At 45.2% G+C, this 25,262-nt stretch overlaps 1 protein-coding gene across 4 annotated transcripts in view; it reads left to right on the forward strand.

The window, feature by feature from the left end:
* The window catches only part of RIPOR2 (RHO family interacting cell polarization regulator 2), a 127,602-nt gene that overhangs the window by 72,325 nt on the left and 30,015 nt on the right, over window positions 1-25,262 (forward strand). For all 4 annotated transcript variants that reach the window (XM_064150105.1, XM_064150104.1, XM_064150107.1 and 1 more), the window contains exons 2-8: window positions 14,504-14,630; window positions 15,858-16,013; window positions 16,623-16,701; window positions 17,354-17,377; window positions 18,527-18,580; window positions 21,544-21,693; window positions 22,912-22,975. In XM_064150105.1, the coding sequence (XP_064006175.1) occupies window positions 14,530-14,630; window positions 15,858-16,013; window positions 16,623-16,701; window positions 17,354-17,377; window positions 18,527-18,580; window positions 21,544-21,693; window positions 22,912-22,975 (628 nt within the window). In that variant the 5' untranslated portion in view covers window positions 14,504-14,529. The remainder of the gene's footprint in view (window positions 1-14,503; window positions 14,631-15,857; window positions 16,014-16,622; window positions 16,702-17,353; window positions 17,378-18,526; window positions 18,581-21,543; window positions 21,694-22,911; window positions 22,976-25,262) is intronic.

A 25,262-nucleotide genomic window follows, 5' to 3' on the forward strand; every position in this document is an offset into this window, starting at 1 on the left:
AAAATTGCCATTGCTGAATTAAGGCCAATGGGATGAGATTTAACAAGGCCAAGTGCAGGGTTCTGCACTTTGGCCACAACAACCCCAAGCAGTGCTACAGGCTGGGGACAGAGTGGCTGGAGAGCAGCCAGGGAGAAAGGCACCTGGGGGTACTGGTGGATAGTAGGCTGAAGATGAGCCAGCAGTGTGCCCAGGTGGCCAGGAGAGCCAATGGCATCCTGGTCTGCATCAGGAACAGTGTAGCCAGCAGGACGAGGGAGGTTATTCTTCCCCTGTACTCAGCACTGGTCAGGCCACACCTTGAGTGCTGTGTCCAGTTCTGGGCCCCTCAATTCAAGAGAGATGTTGAGGTGCTGGAAGGTGTCCAGAGAAGGGCAACAAGGCTGGTGAGGGGCCTGGAACACAAACCCTATGAGGAGAGGCTGAGGGAGCTGGGGGTCATTTATCCTGGAGAAGAGGAGACTCAGGGGTGACCTCGTTGCTGTCTACAACTACCTGAAGGGAGGCTGTAGCCAGGTGGGGATTGGTCTCTTCTGCCAGGCAACCAGCAACAGAACAAGGGGACACAGTCTCAAGTTGTGCCAGGGCAGGTCTAGGCTGGATGTTAGGAGGAGATTGTTGCCAGAGAGAGTGATTGGCATTGGAATGGGCTGCCCAGGGAGGTGGTGGAGTCACCATCCCTGGAGGTGTTCAAGAAAAGCCTGGATGAGGCACTTAGTGCCATGGTGTAGTTGACTGGCTAGGGCTGGGTGCTAGGTTGGGCTGGATGATCTTGGAGGTGTCTTCCAACCTGGTTGATTCTATGATTCTGTGTCAAGTCCTGCATGGCTGACTGCCCTTTCCTTGTCTCGTTCAGTACATCCACAAAATGCCATTTTGTTAGCTTGAGAAAGGACTTGTTTTTTCACACAGAGATGATTCTGGGGTAGGAAGCGATTGACTGTGATGTGCTCTTTGAACCATAAGGTTTTTTCCTGAGTTCAGTGTGACATTCACAGGCCACGTCTTCTTAGATATATACAAAATCTTCTGAATAAGAATAGACGTCCTCTAAAGTAAACAGAGATGAATGTTTAGTTTATTAGATGTTCAGATGAGTAAAGCCAAGAGCTGGAAATGCTCACTAAGTCATCTGTGCTACACAAACCCAAACTGAAGCCATATTAAAAATGCTAAGACTTCAGCTGAGGCAGAGCAATAATCAGCTTAAAATTCTGCCCCCATGTACTAAGGTTTTGCTGTCTTTGAAATCAGGAGAGGTTGCTGTCGTCTCCGCAGATGGCAGCTGGACCACAAAGCCTTTTTTCCGTGCACGCAGGTGCTGGGCTGGAAGTGCTTGCAATATATTTGATTTTCAAGCCCTCCACTAAAAGCAGAAGCTCCTTGAAGTTTAGATGGCTTTTCATCTGCAGTTATCCAGCCAGGGGTTGCTTTGTCCCTATTCTTTCCTGGCTCTACTCTTAAAAAGAAAACAATCCCCCTTCTCCTTAGTAACAAAGGCAGCACCAGTGGATCCAGCGTAACAGCTCCTGTGCTGTATGTGTGATTTCTCCAACCACTGTATTTCTTGTGGGCCTGGCATGCTGCCACCAGGTGAGGAAGACAATTGCTTCCACTGCCAAAAAGACAAAACATTTTTTTATCATCATGTGACCTTATTGTGACCTTTCAGTATCTTAAGGGGGGCTACAAGAAAGCTGGGGAGAGACTCTTTAGGATGTCAGGTAGTGATAGGACTAGGGGGCATGAACAAAGCTAGAAATGGGTAGATTCAGACTGGATGTTAGGAAGAAGTTCTTCACCATGAGGGTGGTGAGAGCCTGGAATGGGTTGCCCAGAGAGGTGGTTGAAGCCCCATCCCTGTTCAAGGCAAGGCTGGATGAGCTGTGGCCAGCCTGATCTAGTATGAGGTGTCCCTGCCCATGGCAAGGGGATTGGAACTAGATGATCCTTGTGGTTCCTTCCCACCCTGGCTGATTCTGTGATTCTATGTAAAACCTTTATATCTGCCTTTTCCTGTACCCAGAATGACAGTCCATTGACGTGGATTGGAAAATGCAGAAATCTTAGGAGAGAAGAAGGGGAGAAAAGGGTGGGAGGGCAGTGGAAGACAAGCTGTGGGGTTATTGTTTCAAGCTTGTCATTAGCCTGCAATGGGACTGATGAGTTATTCCTTTAAATGGCAGACTATGGAAAAGTAGGACTGTGCTGAGATGTGTGCTGCCTTAATTTGTGCAATGAAAAGTTGAGCAAGGGAATTGCCTTGCAGTTCAGTGACAATGAGTGCTGTCAGATCTGTTCAGTCCATGCTCAGTTTATCTGTAGTGTCTCTGTGTCTAAAAGACTCACATGGAAAGTAATCCCATAGCACTGCTGGAACATAGGGCATTTTAAACTCAAGATTTAATTTTTTAATGTTTACTACAGATTAGAATTACCAGTTTAACTAGACTAGATCTACTTACCATGTATTTAAGAGTTCCTCACCTTTGCATTGGCTGTGTCAGTGCTAGTAGTTATGGGCATTTGGGATGGCTCACGGGCATTAATGGTAATGAGCACAGACCAGCCTGTATCCATGGCATTAAACTCCTCTCTCCTCCAAAAGGTGAAAATACATGGAAACTGCTTTGGGAATGGTCCTTGGTCCATGCTGCTTCCCAAACTGTGCCCAGTAGTTGCATAGGAGAGAACTAACTGGCCCAAGTCAGATCAGTGCCAGCGATTGCTTGAACAGTGTAACCTTTGTCCTGAGGAACAGAAAAATCCTTGCAGGTTCAAGAAATAAAAGTGCTTCTATACTGAGAAGCTTCAAATCCTAGAATAATTTGGGTTGGAATGGACCTTTTAAGTTTACGTAGTCTAAACCCTCTGCAGTGATCAGGGACATAGAATCATAGAATCATAGAATCAAGCAGGTTGGAAGAGACCTCCAAGATCATCCAGTCCAACCTAGCACCCAGCCCTAACCAATCAACTAGACCATGGCACTAAGTGCCTCATCCAGGCTTTTCTTGAAGACCCCCGGGGACGGTGCCTCCACCACCTCCCTGGGCAGCCCATTCCAATGGGAAGTCACTCTCTCTGTGAAGAACTTCTTCCTAATATCCAGCCTATACCATGTTCAACTAGATCAGGCTTCTCAGAGCCCTGTCCAACCTGACCTTGAGTGGTTCCAGGAATGGGACAGCTACCACTACCCTGGGCAACCTGTGACAGTGTTTCATCACCTTCATGTTAAAAAAAAGTTTTTCTTATGTCTAATCTAAATTTCCCCTCTTTTAGTTTAAAACCATCATCCCTTGTCCTATCAGGCCCTGCTAAAAAGACTGTCCCCATCTTTCTTATAAGTCTTCTTTAAGTACTGAAAGGTGCAATAAGATTGCCCTGGAGCCTTCTCTTTTCCAGACTGAATAACTCCAGCTCACTCAGCCTGTCCTCGTAGGAGAGGTGTTCCAGCCTTCTGATCAGTTTTGTTACTTCTCCTGGACCCGTGATGACAAGTCTGTGTCTGTCTTGTACTGAGGACTCAGAGCTGGACACAGCACTGCAGGTCAGGTCTCACCAGAGTGGAGTACAAGTAGAATCACCTCCTTTGACCTGCTGGCTGCCCTTCTTTTGATGCAGCCCAGGATGCAGTTGGTCTTTTGGGCTGCAAGCACACATCGCTGGCTCAGCTTGATAGCTACTGAAATGAAATGTTCTTGAAGCACAAAAAATCTGTATACTTTTTAAAGCAATTCCTGTAACCACTTGTGCATCCATAAAACTGTCCTGCTTTTTGGCACTACTAGGCTGTGACTGCTCAGTGTGAAACAGGAGGGTGGGACAGGGACCTGGGATACAGATGCCTTCTGGCAGTCCATGATCTTTCCTCCTTTTGCTCAGCTGCGCCATTGGTCATCAGATCTCTTCTGCAAGCTTTTCCAGGAGGTACTTTTTACCTAGTACAGATTCCCCTTAACCCTTCAGCTGCTTTTTACAGCTCCTTTAACGATCCTGTGTAGAGAAGGTTGTCACGGTCTGGGGGAAGTTCAGGCTGTTTGGTGGTATTACCTATGCCCTGTTGTCTGTTATACCTTGAAGAGTTTTAAAGATCAAAATATTTTAGCTGGAAGAATAATAACCTCTGCCATAACTTTAGAAGTCATATATGTAAGACCTCCTCTAGCACGAGATTCAAGCTTGGAATTTCAGTGAACTGAATCCAGAAGACTTGAGATTTACACCGTAGCACACAGTCTTTCTTGGTAGTGCATGGACAGTGTTCAGATACTTGATGCACAGGAATAAAGCTTCAGACACATGCTGTAGCCAAATATAAAAGGAAATAACATAAGAGAGAATTTTATGGCAATGTGCTTGAAATGGTCACACTTGTGAGGTGTCACAGAATTAAATAAATCCATTGCTGCAAGGCTCATATGGGGGACAAGAACCTCCAGCTTTAAAGGTCTTCTGTCCTTAAACATGCAGAAATGTGTCTTCAGCAGGATTTTTGTGAGCTCTGTGCCATTAAGACACCCTTTGAAACAAAGAGATCATATAAACATCCAAGGGGTTTGAGTCACCCTAATCCCCCATACTTAATGAGGAGCAGCAAAGAGTTTCTGTCTCATTAGTGACTGAAAGCCTTTGACAACAATGATGTTTTACTTTCCTTTCAGGGATGGAAAGCCTGCCTTATGTGTTTAATTTAGCTCACTCATGCTTATATTAGAGCATACCTGCAGTGGATACTGAGTACAGCTACAGTTTGTCTGTCTTGGCTGAAGCAAAACAAATAACTTCAACAGCAGCCCATTGGTTGCCTAAACCATCCTACGTGTGTTTACTCAATGCATTTGCTCTCCTGCAGCAGATGCAATGAGATAGAAGCCTCAGCTTGCTGTCCTTGCCTGGGCTGTTGCCCTATGTGTTTAAAAAAGGTTGTAAACAACAGAAATACTGCTGCAAAGTAATAAAAGACAGCAGTGCTCTTAATGATGGTTTTATGTTAAACACTGCTGGGTCATTGCTTTTCTCTCCTGTCAGCAAGGAGGTTTTTATGTTCATTGCACAGCCGGAGAAAGTGAAGCCACTCTGCTGCTTACACTTGACACACGAATTTAGGTCACTGAGCAGAGTCGGCATAGATTTTGCCATAAGATTCCCAATGTCTATTGACATTAGGGCTGATTTACCTCACTTGTTCTTAGGTCATACTTGTAGGCTGATCCAGATGCTACTGTTGTTTAATAAGGGGCAAGGGACACCACTAGCATCTCTCATGGTTTCCTAGGCCTCCCCTACTGCTAATGCTTACAGGAGCACAGGATAGGTTAATCATATTTTTATGTGATCTGAGCCAAGAAATGTAAAGTCTACCCAGCTGGGCAGTGTTCAGAGGCATATGCTGAAAGGGGTACAGAAGCAGCAAGGCTGCTGCTAGTCAGGGTACTTCTTTGGTTTGCATCCTGCTAGTCTTACTACTTCTCATGAGATGGCTCCTTGCAGTTTATCTCCTAGTATAGGGATAGATAACAGAGCAACACAATGCCTCCTGCCTCTCCTGCTGCACAGTGCTGCCAAAATGACAGCATGATTCATTGCATGTGCAGGTCACTCCCGCTGAGCTGCTGCTGTGGGTTTGGTGAAGGGTGGGTTTAAAACACAAGGAGGTCATTCTCAGATGATTTTCAGAAATGCTCTTTCTTTAAGTTATTCACCGGCACTTGAACGGGGAGAGGCTTTGTTTTTAATTAACCCTTTAATTGACATGCAGAATGATCGATGGTGAATAGAATTGGAGCTGACTTCTAATCAGAGATAATTCTTCGTAGCGGGCTGGGTTTGAAATGAATGAGCGTCACATCTAATTAGGTGTCAGGACTCTGATCCCTCAGCCGCACTCATACGTCCCCTTACAGACCGAATTTTGCTTATCTCCACTAATGCCATCTGAATATGATTGCTCTGTGTTTCCAGTGCTGTAAGGGAGCAGCGTTAGGGAGGGCACCACGTGGGCTTGTGTGCGCACTTGCTCCAGCTGCCGACGTAAAGCAAATGTTGGAACTGGAAAAAAGGAGGTCAGCTACCACAAACCCATCTGTCATGCACAGGAGCCATTTAGGATCAAGTTTATTTCCTCCAAGTTTGTTACAGTGTAATAACTAATTTGCATTTCTCTCTTCAGATGATTTCATCACTTGCTACACCAGTGGTAAGGAGTGATGCTGCAGGTGTTTCTCTGAGGAGGGGGTTAAGCAGAGGAAGGGCAGTTTGTGGTTCTATCACAGTATCATCAGGGTTGGAAGAGACCTCACAGATCATCAAGTCCAACCCTTCACCACAGAGCTCAAGGCTAGACCATGGCACCAAGTGCCACGTCCAATCTTGCCTTGAACAGCTCCAGGGACAGCGACTCCACCACCTCCCCGGGCAGCCCATTCCAGTGTCCAATGACTCTCTCAGTGAAGAACTTTCTCCTCACCTCCAGCCTAAATTTCCCCTGGCACAGCCTGAGGCTGTGTCCTCTCGTTCTGGTGCTGGCCACCTGAGAGAAGAGAGCAACCTCCTCCTGGCTACAACCACCCCTCAGGTAGCTGTAGACAGTCGGGAGAAAGCACATCATGGCCATGTATCAAGACCTGTAGTGAAAGAGTGGCTAGAAAAAGGGCAGGAAGAAAGCTGATCATGGTACAAGGCAGAAGGAGTGCTGCTTTTACCTTAAGTACCACCCATCATTATTTCTGTACTAGTGAGGTGATGAAAGCTGGAGCCAAAGGCATGTTCTACAATGGAAATAAAAGATGAAGTAAAAAAACCTACACTGTCTTTGGCACCTAGACTGATGTGAAAAATGACCAATACTTGCTGAATTGATAGAGCTATATTGCAGTGGCAGCATCAGGTATCAGGTCCTATACATTTACAGCTGCATATTCTTTGCCATTTTGCTATTGACCTGGTTTCTTAGTTTGTGGTTTTTTTTTTCTTACTATTGCTTTTTTGGTTTATGTACTTCATCCAGTTTAGGTAGGAGGATCAGAACAAACAGCATGAACTATTCCAGATGGTAGACAATTTGTTTCTGCTCAGGGTGTCTAGTAATGAGCTAGCAAATACTATAGCATTTGAGCTGAAAATGTCCTTACATATAACACAAGAAATGTTCTTATGGAAATGAGGCTATAAAGTACAAGTCTTGCTGTTAGCATCCAGTCTTGGGAAAAATAGCATTTGGAGCAAAAGCTAAAATTTGGTACTGAAATACCCAAAGCTACCATTTTTGTTTATTAGAAACAGGTAACACTGCCTTGTGATCACTCGCAGGGACTTGTGCACGACAAAGTGAAGCTCCCAGCTATGGGCTGAGGTACATGCACGAGTTACATAAACACTTCTTTGTGCATTGTAAAAACTGAATGCACCCAAATTAGAGGCATTGAAATACAAGTAATAAAAGAAAGAATCACTGCGGGCATCACTGATGCAGGCAAAGCCATCAGTGAGAAGTCAGCAGGAGCCTTCAGAGAGACCCTGCTGGATAGTCAGTGGTGAGGCTTTGATGTCTGTAGTGAGGACGCAGGCTGCAAGTGAAGGCAGGACGAGCTGTGGTGGGTTAAACGAAGATTCTTGTGGATGCAAGAGAAGGAGCAGAAGTTTGCCTCTTTGTGCTGGGGCAGGAATATGTGGTTACCAGCATCTTTGATTCCCACCCAAGCATAACCCAGGTGCTCTCACATCTCCCATTTGAAAGAGAGGCATCTGTGGGCTATAGCTCCTTCTCTGTGCAATACTGCTCTCTGCAGCCATGCTGGTAAGCCCATGTGGCTCTTTTTCTGTACACTAAAATTAACATTTGAAGCTCACAGATCTTCTGGCCTTTCACTGGCTGATGTAGGCTTGGGAAGTGTGCTTGTCAGCATAGCCATATGCTGCTATTTAGGAACAGCTCCATAGCCTTGGACTTTAATGGAACAAACGCACATGATTTTGTTCTGGCTACCAAGAATAGTTCTTCAGATGGATCTCACATGTCTGTACAAGCCTGGCAAATGCTACCTTGCTCAAGGAAGGAGCAGCCCAATCACCAAGAGCTTACCATGGAAGTTGTAATTCAATTAATCCAATCACCAGCAGAAGACTCCCTTCTGCAGGTGCTTCTAGGAGATCCTAGCCCAGAGAAATGCTTCTGACACATGCAGGAATTATTAGCCTGTGCACTGATGTCTAGAGCTTTTTGTCCTAAAAATGTAAAAAACTCTTGTACAAGAATTAAATTTCTTGTGGGAGTTTTTACAATGCCCCAGAGTGCTCTTACCCAGATATTGTTGTCAGATTTGTATATGAAGAAAACATCCACATGAATGTCTGAATTCTCATCCAAGGCCCACACCCCTGTGCCATTTAGAGCCTAGGGAATGTGGAAACCATAAATTGCAGGTGTGTTATTTGGGCTGCTGATCACACTGGCCTCATATTGCCAAGGTGATTCACTTAAGTCAGTAGAAAGAATTTGGAAAATAAATATTAAAAATGACTGCTGTTTAGGCTACAAAAGGAAGCGATGCCAGCTGGAGGTGTATGGAATGAGCTTAGTGCTGAACTGAGCCTGAGTAAGTTCAGAATTGAATTGTGCTCTCTGGGGTTATGAGTGCAAAGCAGAACGAATTGGCTGGCTGGGAGGGGGCCATGCCTTCTAGGGTGTAATCAGTTTCTTCCCTCACTGTATTTATTTTTTTTGGAGCTGCACACTGCTAAATGTGATTTTACTGCAAGTACAAGTTTTCATTATTGTAAACTGGCTGGCTAGTCTGATAAGCAGAACATAGACCTTGACATAAATGGGAGAAGAACATACTTTGTTCTTTCATTGTTCAAAAATAAAGCAGCTTGTCTCTGTTAGCCATGCCCCAGGTTTGCAGGTAAGAAACGTTGCTAGCATGCAAACAGGATCAGTTGACTTCCACAGCTATCCACACGTATCAGTTCAGTGTATCCCCTCATCTTACCTTAACCTAAATAATGATCAACAGCTTTCAGTGGACAGCCTTGCAGACCACCAATCAGCAAATAGAAGCAGCATACAAATGTAGGGACTGTAATTCCTTAGATTCAAAATGGACCCTGAAACATGTCACACACACACAAAAGTAGTAAAGGAACAAAGGATCATCAAGGTTCTTCTCAATCACTGAGTCCTACCCCACATACCCATTTAATCAAAGATTACACATAATTAAAAGTGTCCTTGAAGCCTCTATTCCAGAGCTGCAAACAGCTTCCTAACACTCTACAAGCAAACCCTAGACCCAGAGCTATAACCATAGCTGCTACAAGGAGGAAAAGGAGGAATCAAAGACATCATCACCAATGGTGTAGCTTTTGCAGCTTTATATGGTGACCAGCATGTGTGTAGCAAAAATGACTTTGCATCACGTGGTGAATAAAAAATATTGTCTCTAGATCAGTCATGGGGGAAAAGCAAAGAAAAAGGGACTGTGCAAAAGTCAGTCTAGATTTAGCAAACGTGTTTCTCAGCTTGGAATGAAGTCCATGCTGTTTATCAAGTATTTTGGCATTATGGGAGATTGAGGTCCATGCTGAGGGTGATGAAGAGAGGGCAGCTCTGTGAAGTGATGAACTCGATAGTCCCTTCCCCTCTCATTAGCTCAGGCTCAGCTGTTTGCCTGCTTCCAGACTGAAAGAAGAGCTGAGAGAAGGGACTTCTATTTCCTTGAGGACCAACATCATCAATTACCTGCCATTGCTTGCTGCAGGCTGTCAACGAATAGGGCAGAGAGAGAGAACTGATGGGGCTTCACCTTATCCCTCCCCTCGCTGATGGGCTCATCATTCAACTGCCACACACTTAGCACGGGCAGTACTAATTATATTAATTATGCTCCCACACAGCACGTGCTTGTATGAGCAGTCAGTAGTCTGGTGAGGTTTTAAAATGAAACAGCAATGGTTCCTCAAGTGTATAGATTTAGAAATGTAAGTGAAATATAATTGCCTCCACTGCTGAGGTGGATCTCTTGAGTCTCAAAAGCATTTAATACCATTTTCGATGGTCTGATATGCTTTACATTGAGAGAAAAATGTATACTGTGTCCAGAAGGCAGTAGCAATGTCACATAACCACTAAATACAGATTTAGAAACCTGGGCACTGAATTGTAGTACCACCAAAATCTCCTGCAGGAGGTTCAACTGCAGGGAAACTGGTCAGGCCAGCAAGAGATCTGTGTAAGTCCCTGTGGGCTGAGCCTGACTGAAATTATGTCAGCGACTGCTTATGTGCCTAATCAGAATCCAACTGCATTAGTAAATTCAGAGGAAGGTTTATTTAGTTGACAGCACAGAGATCTGTGAATGGTTTAAGAGGTGGGAAAATAAATCCCCCTTTATAAAGTGTATTTCAATAACATGACAAATACTCAAGTACTGTGTCCAGTTCTGGGCTCCTCAATCCAAGAGAGATGTTGAGGTGCTGGAACATGTCCAGAGAAGGGTGACAAAGCTGGTGAGAGGCCTGGAACACAAACCCTATGAGGAGAGGCTGAGGGAGCTGGAGGTGTTTAGCTTGGAGAAGAGAAGGCTCGGGGGAGACCTCATTGCTGTCTACAACTACCTGAAGGGAGGTTGTGGCCAGGTGGGGGTTGGTCTCTTCTCCTAGACAACAGAGCAAGGGGACACAGTCTCAAGTTGTGCCTGGGGAAAGTATAGGCTGGATGTTAGGAGGAAGTTCTTCACAGAGAGAGTGATTGGCATTGGAATGGGCTGCCCAGGGAGGTGGTGGAGGCACCGTCCCTGGAGGTGTTCAAGAAAAGCCTGGATGAGGCACTTAGTGCCATGGTCTAGTTGATTGGCTAGGGCTGGGTGCTAGGTTGGGCTGGATGACCTTGGAGGTCTCTTCCAACCTGGTTGATTCTATGATTCTATACTCATTGCTCAAAGTGTGTCTGCTAGATGCTGGTATCATAAATAATCCACTGATGCAGTGCTCCTATGCAGCCACTGCGTATGTGAATCTGGACCAAGGGGCTGCCGCTGCTAGGTAGAGTTGGTGTGATGCTGTGAGGTCAGGTGGAAGTATCTGAGATGTCAGCAGTGTAAGTTTAAATCTTAATAACAGATTGTATTTGGACAAGAGTCAACCTCTAACCTGACAAACTGAAGAGAACTCAAGATTTCATCAGTCTGACTTTGTTACCTCTTTTTATCACCCTTTTCTTATGTACAGAAAGAAATGAAACATACATTAACCACTGATATTGTATATAATGCATACTGAGAGAGCACAGACCTGTCTGGGCACTGAGTTTTGACCATTTTATGCAAAAACAAAGCACAGCTCCAGGCAGGTCTTCACTTTGCATTGAAACTGCACTTCTTCTGCACTTTGTTCTGGTATCTTGAGGAAAGTCTTGCCCACCAAAGCATTGCAAAGCCACCTGAGTGCTGGAGCAAAACAAAGGAAAGAAATAACTGAGGTATTTTGAAAACTGAATCATTTCCAGTGTGTCTGCACATAGTCACACAGGGGCACAAAGGTTTTGTTCAGGGTGAGACTCGTTCACCTTTCACTCAAGTTAATACAGAAGATAGTCACTGTGTGGAAGATGTTAGTGTTTTGACAAGAGTTTTGAACCTTAAATGATTATAGTTTTATAATGTGGTCCTGCTTAGCACCCAACTTCAAGTTTGGTTTTTATTCTCCTTGTTTTATGAGGCATGGCTGATGTTTATGCAGTTAAATCTCCTCCAACTGTCAGCGTTGCTTAGCTTCTACCCTCATAGGTTTCCAGCTACGGTCAGGGGCTGTGTTAATCATCCTGTCAAACGAACACAGGCTGAACACTTGCAGAGGATTTTCTGCTCCTTGGCACTCTGGACCCAAATTTTAATGCAAATCCTTGTGTGTGAATGGGAGCATACAGCATGCAGCCTAACCATCTTAAGGTTATTTGCCAAGCCAAAGAGAACTTGCTCTGCAGACTGGCACAGTACTGTGTGATCAAATGGTTTCCCATTTGTCCTGCAGGAGCAGGTTCTCAGGGGAGTTTCAACTGTTAGATGTTGGCTGGCATGAGTACCATCTACAGGGATGTGAGTTTTGACCCTGAAAGCTGCAAAGCAGCTTCTGCCAAATGCTGATATCAGCAAGCCTGAGCAGAGCTCAGCCTTGAAGAAGTGTGTTGAGAGCATTTAAGGAGTCAGAAGTGAGTGCAGGCCAAATTTGGTCTCTCATTGGTCAAAAATTCAAATACATCTAGTTGTGGCTGGAACATGAAGGTGTTCAAGAAACATGTGGACATGGCACTTCAGCATGTGGTTTAATGACAATGATAGGTTGATGGTTGCACTTGATGATCTCAGGGGTCTTTTTCAACTAAAAGATTTCTATGCCAAAGCATATCCTCACTACAGTTTCTCCAGACCATGCAAGGAGCAGCAGCTCCTGAGCTTCTCCTCCTCTCACCCTCTCCTCCATCTCTCCTGGTTGTGGGTTTCTGTCCAGCATAGTTGTTTATGACCCTAGTCTGCCCAATAGCAGCTTCCCTGTCCAAAGGGTTTATCCTTGCTGTGATCAAACTGTCTCAGCCCTGGGCTGCGTGTGGGCTCAGTCAGGGATGTGAGCAGTGGAGCACCATTATTTACTGGCCACAGCAAAGAAGAAAATTGGCTTTGATTGCAGCCCAGTTGATCTCTTGGAGAGCTGTCCAGTCACAGGGGGCAGCCCTCACTTCCAAAACAGAAAGATGTGCACCATTTTGGTTGTGCATTAGAGAAAACTTCACATTACCAGCAGCACTGGTAATGCTGGGACTGAAGAAATACTTCTGGTAGAGCTCAGAAATATTGCTGATGAAGCAACTGCTCAGGCTATGCAGTCATCCCCATGGAGAAGCAGCAGCCACTGTATTTGCCCATGTGGGCTCTACAAATTAAACACAACTGGATGGTGCACAGTATTTCCCCATGTATTTGCTTTCCCCAGTGAGTGTTTGCTGTGCAGGCACCATGTAGCTCTGGAGTTTGTCTTCAATAAATACCTTTGATAGTGAAGGCATACATTGTAAATCTCTAGCCTTCACAAGTGGCTGTGTTTTTGGACACTTGGGATCATTACTCATGGTGAGAGGGTTGTTTAAACTCACTGCTGCCCCCTTGGTCAGGTTTTCACAGAGCATCATCTTCACTGCCTCCAGGCAGCTCCAGCTATGTTGTCTTGATGCACTGCCAAACTCACCCCTTGGCTCAGCTGTGGAGTGAAACGAACTGAGGTCATAGAGTCCAGTTCTAAAATAGATTTTTGAGAGTGTTAAAAATCTCTTTCTAACGTTTTGTTAGGCTTTCTCAATCCATTTTGCAGTGCAATGGCATTAGCAGCTATGCTGGCACCCCAGGAAGGAAGGAGGTGGTGAAAGGATGGGAAGCTGATCCTTGACAGCACCTGAGGATCAGTGCCCTCTTCCCCAACACCCTCCTTCACCTTCTGCTCCCTGCTCTGCTGCTGCCTCAGCTGTCCCTGATGCTCCTCAGACAGAGGAGCATCCATCATCCATTCATCTTCATCTCTGTTCATCTCACCAGAGCAGCACAAAAACAAGGCAAACACAAAAGTCTGCTTCATTATCAGTTGAGAGTGGTGAGGACCAGGGTCAGGACACAGAAAGCAGCAGAGTCCTCTCATGGCAGCATCAAGCTGATGGAGCTGTTAAGAACCATGACACTTGTTTGCTATGTCTATACAGGTAGATTGAAATCATTTCAAATTTGGTGCAGATGCCAAGTTGGGCATTGGAAATGAGCACACACAGATCAAGTGCTTTCTCCTGCACTGCTGAGCACACCTAAACACATGAAAAGCAGTGCTTGCAGTGCCTGGAGCTTGTTTACTTGCCTCTTGTGACAGAGAGCATCCCTCTCTCATCATGGCAGCTGTGGATGCTCACACATCCACTATGTCTCCCTTCTCAGCAGCTAGGCAGGAACAGCCACAGGGAAAATGCACAAGGATCAAAAGGGAGCTGCAGGACTTGATCCATGCTGAACGGACCCTCCTTTGTAACTTTTATTGCACAAAGTAGCACTCTGCAAGGATAGTGAGTGCCGCCTAAGAGCTCTGCACACACCCAAAATCATCTCCAGGACACCCTGGTGTAGCAGATGGGGATGCCAGGGCTGGGGGAGAAGCATGCTGGGCGTGGTGGAATCAGGCATAGTGCTGAGTTTGTCAAGCTTAATCAGCTGTTCCTAGTCCAACATCCAGACCTTCTTTGTGTCTCTGAACGTTTTCAGTAGACTCTGGACCATGTCAGAAGTGAAAATATGGCTATTTTATTTCTGAGGTGAGACAGTTTGGCAATGCAAACAGATTTATGCTCTGACTCACAGCCTCTCCTGAGGTTCACTTACCCCTTACCATGCCAGGTGGACACCAGTCCTGACCTCACCTCCTGCTTCTTGCCCTCCATTGTCACTGACCTTCTTTCTATCTTGTTTTTCAGGAATATCTTCCAGGCTCCCTGAAATCATGTCAATAGGATCACATTCATTCTCTCCAGGAGGTCCTAATGGGATTATTAGAAGCCAGTCCTTCGCTGGCTTCAGCGGGCTTCAGGAGAGACGCTCCAGGCAAGTGCTATGCTCTTTAGTGGGAATGTCCAAATCAGATCCTAAGGGAGGGTGACAGTGGAAAAGAGGGGAGAGAGAACTGCTTTCTCTCTGATTGCAGAAGAAAGTTGTCCAGCCTAAAAATCTCTCTCTCTTGTTTGTATAATTAAGCTGTTGTCCTTCACCTGAGCTATGAAGTGTCTGCTTGCCTCTCCCACGTTAATGCAGGGCTTCCTCACATGCCTCAGAGCTGTAAGAGAATTTCAGAGCATCATTTTCATTTACTAACTTCCACAGTGATCTTTTCATCATGTGAAATATGCAGGAACATGATACAGTTCTCACTGCCCCAGTTTAAGACCGTTGCTGCCTAAAAGACAGTTTTCTCATAGCTGCACTGCTATGAATTCAGAACAGCTCCGTTTCCCTGGGATGGTTGCCTTCATCTTCTGCTGGAAGCAGCAGAGCTTGGCTGCAGAGCCTTTCCTTGCATTGCCCTTTATATAGACAGGACTTTGAGCCCTAAGGCACTTACCGAGTCATCCAGACCCTGGTGTCCCCAGAGGCTACTTCATGGTTAATTTTAACTTGTGTAAAGTCCCCAAGTGCCAGACCACCAGTTAGCAACTGAGGAGGAAAAGCAGACAAAGGGATGCCTGCCATCATCAGCTCATGCCAATGACCGTTGTAAGGTGCTGACCTCCCACCAGCAGAGTCATCAAAGAGGCACCTGTATGTGTCACAACTGTCCTCTCTTCACTGTACAGAGCTCCCTGTGGTCCGTGCTCAAGAGCAACAGTATGATGCTGTCCTCCACATGGTCTTAACCAAGCCCCAGTCTTCCTTAGGAACCCCCAGGCTTTATGCCTGTGATTATCTGGGCTTCCCACTGTTTTTAGCAGCTGGATGTAGTTCAGCCCTTTTATGGCAGTGGCTGTGCAAAAGTGATGCAGGACAGGCATGGTGTATGACAGAGGAGTGTCTGATGAACCTCAGACTCAGTCTGGTGTTTCCAGAGCAGCGTTCGTATCTCAGCAAGGCAACCGGCACATCAAAAGCTGACAGAGTGTGTTCTGGGCTGCTCAGACCTCCTAACCTGTAAACAAATGCAGCCCTTAACTGGCAGGCACAGAAGTGGATTTGTTTCTGCTAGCAGAGATAATATCAGGAGAGTTCTTCAAGATGTGGTCCTTTGAGATCTTTAGGATTTATGGGGGGGGTTCCTCCTCTTTAATGTTCATTTTGCAGGTGTAACTCCTTTATTGAAAATTCTTCTGCACTCAAGAAGCCCCAAGCAAAGGTGAAGAAAATGCATAATTTGGGCCATAAAAACAGCACCACACCCAAAGAGCCTCAGCCTAAGAGGATGGAAGAGGTCTACCGAGCCCTGAAGAGTGGCCTGGAGTAAGAACCTTTGTCCCATTTGTTGATTGAATATTTCTGCAACAATTTAGAGTCTAGAGAAAGATATCACAGGAACAGACACCCTTAATCATAGCAGAGGAAAATACATCTCTTGAAGCTCAGATTTTAAGTTAGAATCTGAAATATTTGTAAGGGAAATTGGGCAGAATTCCATTTCCACCCCAACTGCTAGGAAAGCTCCCAAAAGCTGAGATTTCTACATTTTTTCCCCTCTTGAATTTCCTAAAGCCCTGTCAGAGGCTTGTATTGCCTTTAAGATAACATCTCAGATGATAACGGGGCTTTTACCAGCCAGATACAAGAGCAGCGACTGGAAGGCACCAGCCCATAAACTAATCAGCAGATTAGCTTACTTGAAACTGGTTGTTCAGCATAAGGAGAAGGCTGAGCTCTTGCACATAGCTAAGGAAGAGTCTGCTCTTTGCTCTTCCAAAGGCAGCAGAGAGCTGCTTTTAGGACAGGTCTGAGTTTGTGTCTGAAAACACATCCAGTGAGCAGAGGCATTTTTGGGGCAGACTGGCTCATTGGGCAGCTGGCTCATTGTGGGCAGCAGAGCTCACGTGTGCCTTCTCTGGTTTGCATTTTCAGTGAGTATCTGGAAGTTCACCAGACAGAGCTGGATAAGTTGACTACTCAGCTAAAAGACATGAAAAGAAACTCACGCCTGGTATGTGTCATCATTTTTCATTGTGTGGATCCACAGCAACCTTCTCGAGGTGCTGGAGCAGCCAGGGAGTGGGATATAGGGAATTTGCATTGATGCTCTTCTTCTGGACCTGTTGGAGTAAGTCCAGAGGAGGGCTATGAAGATGATCAGGGGGCTGGAGTACATCTTCTATAACAAGAAGCCAAGAGAGCATGGGTTGTTCAATATGGAAAAGAGAAGGCTCTGGGGAGATCTTAGTGTAGCCTTTCAGTGCCTGTAAGAAAGATTGGGAGGTATGTAACAATAGGGCAAGGAGTCATGGGTTTAAATGGAAAGAGATTTAGATTAGATATAAGGAAGAAATAGTGAGCGTGGTGAGATGCTGGAAGAGGTTGCACAGAGAGGTGGTAGGCACTCCACCTCTGGAAGTGTTCAAGGTTATTTTGAGTGGAGCAGCCAGGTTGGGTGGAGCAACTTGGACTGGTGGAAAGTGGCCCTGCCCATGGCAGAGCTGTTGGACTATATGACCTTTAAAGCTCCCTTCTAACTCAAACCATTCTGTGTTTCTTCCAGCCCTGGTCTTGTTGTGATTTCTGAGGAGTGACAAAACATTAGTCTGTTGTGGTCCTGTTATGTTGCAAAATTAATCACAGTTTCATGTTTTCTGTTGCAGGGAGTCCTGTATGATTTAGATAAGGTACGTGGCTCCCTTTGGTTTTGTAGGAAGCACTGGGATCTCTATGGTCTATGTAGCTGGCATGGAAAGCTTTCTCAGCCAGTTCTACTATCCAACCCAACACCACTGAGGGAGAAATTACCTGACAATTTGTGCTTGCAAAGGAAGAAGTCTTGCTTTTCTCATCTTTCCAGAGGCTCTGGTTCTTTCCAGTTGCCTCCACCAGCCAGCTGTACTCACTAATGTGGCATCAAACTTACCCCATCAGCCCTTTCCTGGGGTCTGTTGAGTTAAATTGTCTCTCAGATGGCTACTGGGAAGGGGGCAGACCTCTGTCAGGGGAGGAGGGAAGCAGAGGAGCAAGCCCTCCTATTTCTGTCAGCTGCCAGACCTCAAGTCCTTCACCTTGTGCAGCTTTGCCCAGCCAGGTCCACCAGGTGGGAGGCTGTCAGGGGCATGGCAGGACTGGCTGTGGGCGTTGGGTCAAGCCCCAGCTCACCCCAGCTCCTGCCAGTTATGGGGATGGAAAAATTGGACAATTCAAATTATTTTTCCCTGTGTTTGGGTGAAACAAAAATAAAGTTTTCATTTTTTTCCTGAACAAGTCTGGCTTTGTTTCAGTCAAAATACAAAGCTTGGTTTTGCTGTTGAGAGCAGTTTGCTGAGCCAGAGACTGGGTTTTGAAATACAAAACCCAATCAGTTTTAATGTTAGTTTTCAAAGCCCTGTAAAAAAATGTATTTTAGAATAAAAAAAAGGTCTGATTATTTTGTTTTCCTTTCTTTTTAAAGAATTAAAAAAGTAGGGAAATCCCATCACAGAAAAACTCTTCTCTGTTTAAAAACAACTATGTTAGTTTGAAAAGTCAGTGAGCACTATTTTCAGCAGCAGATCAATGGTAGTAAGGTGGGATGGCTTATTCCAGATTGATGGGCAACAAAGCCCTTGTGCATTTTAAGGGGGAGTTTCTGGCATTCATGGGCACTGGCAGAGCTAGTGTAGTGGTGTTGTGGTGCTTAGGGACATGATTTAAGGTGATTCTTGTAGAATAGGGTTATAGGTTGGGCTTGGTGATCCTGAGGGTCTTTTCCAGTCTGGATGTTTCTGTGATTCTGTGTCTTAATGATTTGTGTAAATGTGCCTCACCCTCTACCTCTTCATCTCCTTCAGCAAATCAAAGCGGTTGAAAGATACATGAGGAGGCTGGAGTTCCACATTAGCAAGGTAATGAGTGCTCCTATCATCTTCCCTCTGCATCTGCTCCTATGTTATTAAGAAAAAAAAACCAAACCCGTGGCCTCCTGCTTCCCCTCTGCTCCGTGGAGGCTGCCTTGATGAAGCCTCTCCCGTACTCAGTGTTTTCCCTGCGATGGGCTGGTGGCTGGAGCCAGAGAAAGGCTTTCCACGTGGTTTGTAGCCCCTGAGGTCCAGCTGAGCCCCAGGACACACCCGCCCGCTTTTAGGTACAGAGAGAACACAGGGTCAGGCCCTTGCTGGGAAAATATCTCATTGTGTGCATATTATTAAAGTATAAGCAGAAAGAGAGTTTCACCTGAAAGTGATTTAATTCAGCAGCTGTTTCGACCAGTACACAGCAGCTAGACTGGATTCCTTCCTGCATTTCACTGATGGCACTTCTGTTGTCTGGTCTGGGGGCCACATCCACTGGATTACATCAGTGGGGATATTCAGTAGAGGTACTTAGGATTTATACTAATGGATTTTAGAGCTGGACAAAGTCTATGGTGTGTGTTCTCTCAGGTATAAACATACCTGGCAGCGATTAGTTGCTTTTCTGAGCCTGACAAAAGAATGAATTCTTTTTGATGGATGAAATGTCTTTTGAGAGTCGTTTGAGAAGCATTTGCACAGCTTGAAGTGCTCCAATTATGACAACCCATCCAAACCTTTTAATTCCAGGCTTCTCTTATTCTTGGAGCTCAGGAGATTAAAAAACAAATTAAAAAGTCATAAGGCAATAGACTGAAATTTTGTTCCCCAAACCATTTTCTCTCTCGCTGGCAACATGAATGGTAAAATTAGTGCTTAAAGAACATTTCCATTCAAGTCCTTCCCACTCGAGCTTGTTCAGAGCTGATGGTTCCTGGGATTATAATAGGACTGAAAAGCAAGAGGTAAGGCTGGTCAGTATTACTCAGGCTTGCTGAGTCCATTAGTTCATTTCTGTAACCCACAGCAACAGAGACAAAAGGAACAGAGCTGTGCTGTGTTAAAGCTTAAGGGCTTGGACAGGTAAAGAAATATCCTTGTTTCTAATAACAGAGCTGTACCAAATCAGAGCAGCAGTAATGCCTTTTGCCCTCTACCCACCTCTGCTCCGTACAGCAAGCAGAGCAAGGAAAATGGGATGCACAGCAGCAGCTCCCATGTATTTGGTTGGGGCAGATGGGCCATGCTCGAATGGGCAGGAGGATATCAGCCCCGGGTTAATGCTTCCCCCTCATGGCAGAAAAAAATACAAGTGGCAGCTATTTATAGGAGCTGTCTTTAGCTTGCTGACTTGCAAGAAAAATAGGAGTGGCTATGACTCCCAGGAAGATTTTTTATGAACTTAAAATGGCAAAGTTTCTACCTGTGCCTCCATTTCACTTTGTTAAACTCTTTCACTCCATAAAGTATCCCGTTTTGGTTAGAGATCCTTCAAGTCAGGGGCTTCAGCCATCAGGAATTCAATCTGGCATTGGTAAAAGTCAAGCCAAGGCTTCAAAGCTGTCAGGAAGACCAATCCCATTCCAAATAAAAAAGCAAGAGATTAAGCAGGCTTGGAAAATGGGATTTGGAACATGTCTGAATTGTCACATCAGGCTCATCTTGAATGCAGCAACAGAAAGTCACAGGCTGAGGAAGCCAAGGCACTGGATGCTTTCACAGAGAGGGAGTATGCTGTAAAAAAATTACTGCAGAGCAACAAGCACCATAAGGCACCAAGAGGTTGCTTGATGTCAGACATAAAAAAGGGGAAAAGAAAGATAAAAAATAAGTACCATCCCATCATAGCAGGAACAGTAGAAACAGAAGGAAGAGAGCTTCTTCTGTTCCTTTCCCTCTCACCCTGATAAAGTCAGGTTAGGAAACCTACATCTCCTGTATCAGGTAGATTAAGTTTAGACAAATATTCCTATATAAATGTCACTGTAGACTCCTACTGAACAGCTCAGATGGAGTAAGTGTTTACTCAGTGCAGGCATCAGAGGGACAAAGGAAACCACACCATGAGGCACACATAAGTCCATGGCACTCCAAAGCTAGATCCAGGTGAGACTTTAAACAGTGTGTGACTGGGTTTTGCCAAACTGTCAGAATGGTTTAGAAATGTCGGATGCCTAAGTCATGCCAAAGGAGTTTAAGAAGAGATTAGGTGAATGCCTCAGGGAGTGATGTAACATCATCTGTTTCTAAGACCTGTACTTGTGTTGATTGTGACTATGACTCTGGGAGATGGAGAGTGAGAATTAAAACAAAAAAAAAAATCCCTGCCTGCTTCCAATGATTTGCCATTGGAATGGGCTGCCCAGGGAGGTGGTGGAGTCACCCTCCCTGGAGGTGTTCAATAGAGGACTGGATGAGGCACTTAGTGCCATGGTCTGGTTGACTGGATAGGACTGGGTGCTAGGTTGGCCTGGATGGTCTTGGAAGTCTCTTCCAACCTGGTTGATTCTATGATTCTATTCTGTGATTCTATTAGTCAAAGATTGCACAGCCTTGATCCATGGCTGACATCAGCAACACAGAAGAATTTGCTGGCCCTACTAAATGTGCCTATTAAATGTCCCCTTCGCAGTGTGGCGGTGAAGTTGCATTTAAAAGAGTTCTTCCACATCCATACGTTTGAGAAGCTTGCTGCATGCCTGGCCTACTGTTAAGATTGTGCTTAACCCAGACAGGGGGTAGAAGGAGCAGCAATGGTTAAAGCCATTCAGGGCAAGTGGGTGAATTGCTGGCAGCATCTAGTGCTGCTGTAATGAGAATTTTGCAGTGGAAGTTATTTTTATCATGCATTTCTTTTTTGTAGATGGTAACAGTATCACAGCTCAGCCCTTCACTGGATCTAACAGTTTGCCTGAGTTTCCTTGTAATGCAAATTACTTCTTTTTTTTTGTTGTCTTTGAACTTATTTTGTTGGATTTTCTGGCTTCTTTTCACTTCCCCTTCCTTGTTCCCACCAGGTGGATGAGCTTTATGAAGCCTATTGTATCCAAAGACGTCTCTGTGATGGTGCCAGCAAAATGAAGCAAGCCTTTGCAATGTCCCCTGCCAGCAAAGCAGCTCGAGAGAGTTTAACTGAAATCAACAGGAGTTACAAGGAGTACACAGAGGTACATCCTCATCCATTTAGTCTTTCACTTTTGCACTGTTTGGAGGCCATAGAAACTTTGCTACTGCTTCAGGGAGAGTTTCACCCAGGTTAAAGAACTAAGAGCAAACTCAGCAAAGAAGTATTATTTATTTGTGTGTCTTCTGATGACTCCCTGATGACTTATAAAGGCTGGTTGCATGAGCCCAAATTGTTCCCTGAAATAATAACATTTATGCTTTAAGAGAGTGGGGTTATAGCCAGGAAGTGCTGCAGCAGATAAAAGGAATAAATCTACCCTGAAACTGTACATATTCTAACTTATGTCTTTCCCACCCTGCAGATTTTGGGGAGGTAGGTTGGCTGGAGTCTGCTGCATCCTATCCAGTTTTGCTTGCTGTTTTATTAAACAAGCAGTGGATGAAGAAGGGTCTTAATAGTGTTGCAAACATCCCAGCACACATGCTGTGACAACCTTCCTAAATCTGAAGGAAAAACTGGAGAACGTCCAGTACCCATCTCCCACAGTATTTTTTCTTCATGTAGTCCATGTTTCTTAAGAGGTTAAATCATTCTGAGAGCCACTTTGGTGTGGAGCTGTTTCTGGCACATGTCCTGGCTGGAGCAGGCTGGGACAGTGACCAGGTTATGCTTCAAGGGCCACAGCTGCCCTTTGCCGAGGGGTGGATTAGAGTGCAACAGAAGAAGAGCGTGGGGTTACATTCAGCCCTGGCCTGAGCAGCCACTGCTCAGCTGCCATTTACAGGGTGAGACTTAGCTAGCAAGGATGGCTCTGGCAGAGATATCTTTCACAGGATCTTAGGGGCTGGAAGGGACCTCTGGATATCATTGAGCCCATCCCCCTGCCAGAGCAGAACTCTATAATCTAGTGCACGTTGCAGAGGAACGCGTTCAGATGGGTCTTGGAAGTCTCCAGAGAAGGAGACTCCACAACCTCTCTGGGCAGCCTGTTGCAGTGTTCCTCTGTGTAACAGATTCTTTCTTTTCAAATAGGCTTGGGAAAAAAAACCCAAACAACAAATAACATACCAAACAGCCAAAAAAAAGAGAAACAAACAAACCCCAAACAAGCACCAAAACAAAAGGCAGAAAGAGGGTTGGTGCCATGGTCTAGTTGACTGGCTAGGGCTGGGTGCTAGGTTGGCCTGGATGATCTTGGAGGTCTCTTCCAACCTGGTTGATTCTGTGATTCTATGATGTCCCTGTTCTCTTCTTCCAGAATATGTGCACCATAGAAGCAGAGCTGGAAAACCTACTGGGGGAGTTTTGCATCAAGATGAAAGGTAATTGATTGCCTTTTACCTTTCCCTTCTTTCTCCTAAATACCTGCTGTGCATGCTAGTGAGGACATCAGGACATGCTCGTGCGATGTGTAGTCATGACAGGTGTGGTTTTCCCCCATCACCTTTATTGCTTGACCCTTCAAACTCCCAGATTACACCCCTGCCCAGTGGAAAGAATCACAGAGGCAGGAGAGACTTTCCAAGATGCTGCTGCTTGCTTTCACAGCTAATTACCTTGCTCGAATACTCCTCCCCCACAGCCAAAGCAATTGGATTTTGAAAGCTGCTGTACCTTTTGTCTCGTTTTCCATAATCCTTTAAGATGATAACTGGGAAATTATGTGAATGCCCATGGAGCTGAAGTTCAGAATGCTTTCTTAACTCGATTTCAGTTCTTGCTGAATTTTGCTGATCATGACTACTGCTATTTTTGACCAAATGTAAAAAAAAACCAAGCAAAAACCTGGATGTAGTTTAACTGTTTTTAACTCAGTGGTGCCATTCTTATTCCTTGTCCTTAGGGCAGGGAACTTTATGGGTTTGAATACAGTGGAGTCAATTTTCTCTGAAATTTCAGTGAATCAGCAGGTATTGTCAATGTTGTTATCCCTTTAAGACTCAGCATCTTAAAGAAGAGATTGTGGGGGAACATCTTTTTTAGCTCCTCAGTCACTGGCATGAAAATAGTTCTGTGAAACAAAATCAACAGCTAAATATTCACTCACAATTCTTCCCTTCAAATCTGGCCAGCTGAAAAAATCCACTCTATTGCTGATAGAGCTCACAAATCTCATACAGCCTTTTGATTCTGCCTGCCTTGTCATGCTTGTGAGTTGTGACCTGTGGTTGCCCTGCATAAAACATGACCTAGCTTAGATTAAGTTAGAATTGTTACTCCATGCTCTCACTTTAGAGAAGAGCACAGCACCTGTTAGACTTCTCCTGGCTCCATCCCACAGCACCAATCCTCAAGCCTTAAAGTCCTCACTCTTCAGTACTGGAAAGGCAAAGATGGATAGACACAAGGTTGCAGGATGGACACACAGAGATTAGCTCGGGTATTTCTGTGCAAAACCCCACAGCAGAACTGCAGTATGGACATTTTACTTAAGGGTTACATTTAAAAGAGTTACACATTTCCCATATTGATTGCTTATATAAATAGGAAATTAGGTGTACTGGTTTGAGGCTAATTGGAACATTATAATGAGAGAAACTAGATCATTGGCTGTGAAAAGAAAATAATAGTAATGTCTATATTACCCATTGGTTTTGCTTAGAGATATAAAACCAAAAAACATTAACAAAGTTTCTCAGTCTCTGGCTGCTGCTTGCCATGTTAACTGTCTCAGCTCGAACCTGTGTAACCCAACCTAATCTCAAGTTGTGCTGAGGGAAGTATAGGCTGGATGTTAGGAGGAAGTTCTTCACAGAGAGAGTGATTGGCATTGGAATGGGCTGCCCAGGGAGGTGGTGGAGGCACTGTCCCTGGAGGTCTTCAAGAAAAGCCTGGATAAGGCACTTAGTGCCATGGTCTAGTTGACTGGCTAGGGCTGGGTGCTAGGTTGGACTGGATGATCTTGGAGGTCTCTTCCAACCTGGTTGATTCTATGATTCTAAACAAGCGGTCAAACAGTGTAGGGAGGGAATTGTATCAGGCCAGGCCCCTTTGGATGTTTCCTCACCTGCTGTAAAAGCAGAGCAATGCACAGTTCCTGCCAGCAGGACGTGTTGCAGATGTCCTGGCATCACAAATGGCTGGACTGAAAGGGTCTTACCCCTTCTCTGTTGTACACACAAATTCTCCATCAAAGCTCAAGGGCTCTCCAGAAGGCAGCTGTGGTGCTCATGTGCAAGAGCAGAACACAAACCACAAACAGCAGCTACTTCTGAGCACAGCGATCCTAACATAAAGCATCCCAAATTAGAAAGTGGCAAAGTGCTGCACCATTAAGTGTTCTCTAATTAGGACATCTAAGATTTCTATCTAGATAGTTTTCCCTAGGAATACAAACCCAAAAGGACAATCCAGCCGCTGCTAAAGTTCACAGCAGCTCTAGCATAAAAGCTGTCAAGCTCCTCCTTGGTCAGCAGGAGCAGGGAGGTCATTCTGCCCCTGTACTCTGCACTGGTTAGACCACACCTTGAGTACTGGGTTCAGTTCTGGGCCCCCCAGTTTAGGAGGGACATTGAGATGCTTGAGCGTGTCCAGAGAAGGGCGATGAGGCTGGTGAGAGGCCTTGAGCAGAGCCCTACGAGGAGAGGCTGAGGGAGCTGGGATTGGTTA

This window comes from Pogoniulus pusillus, chromosome 10 (genome assembly GCF_015220805.1).
Source record: "Pogoniulus pusillus isolate bPogPus1 chromosome 10, bPogPus1.pri, whole genome shotgun sequence".
NCBI lineage: Eukaryota > Metazoa > Chordata > Aves > Piciformes > Lybiidae > Pogoniulus > Pogoniulus pusillus.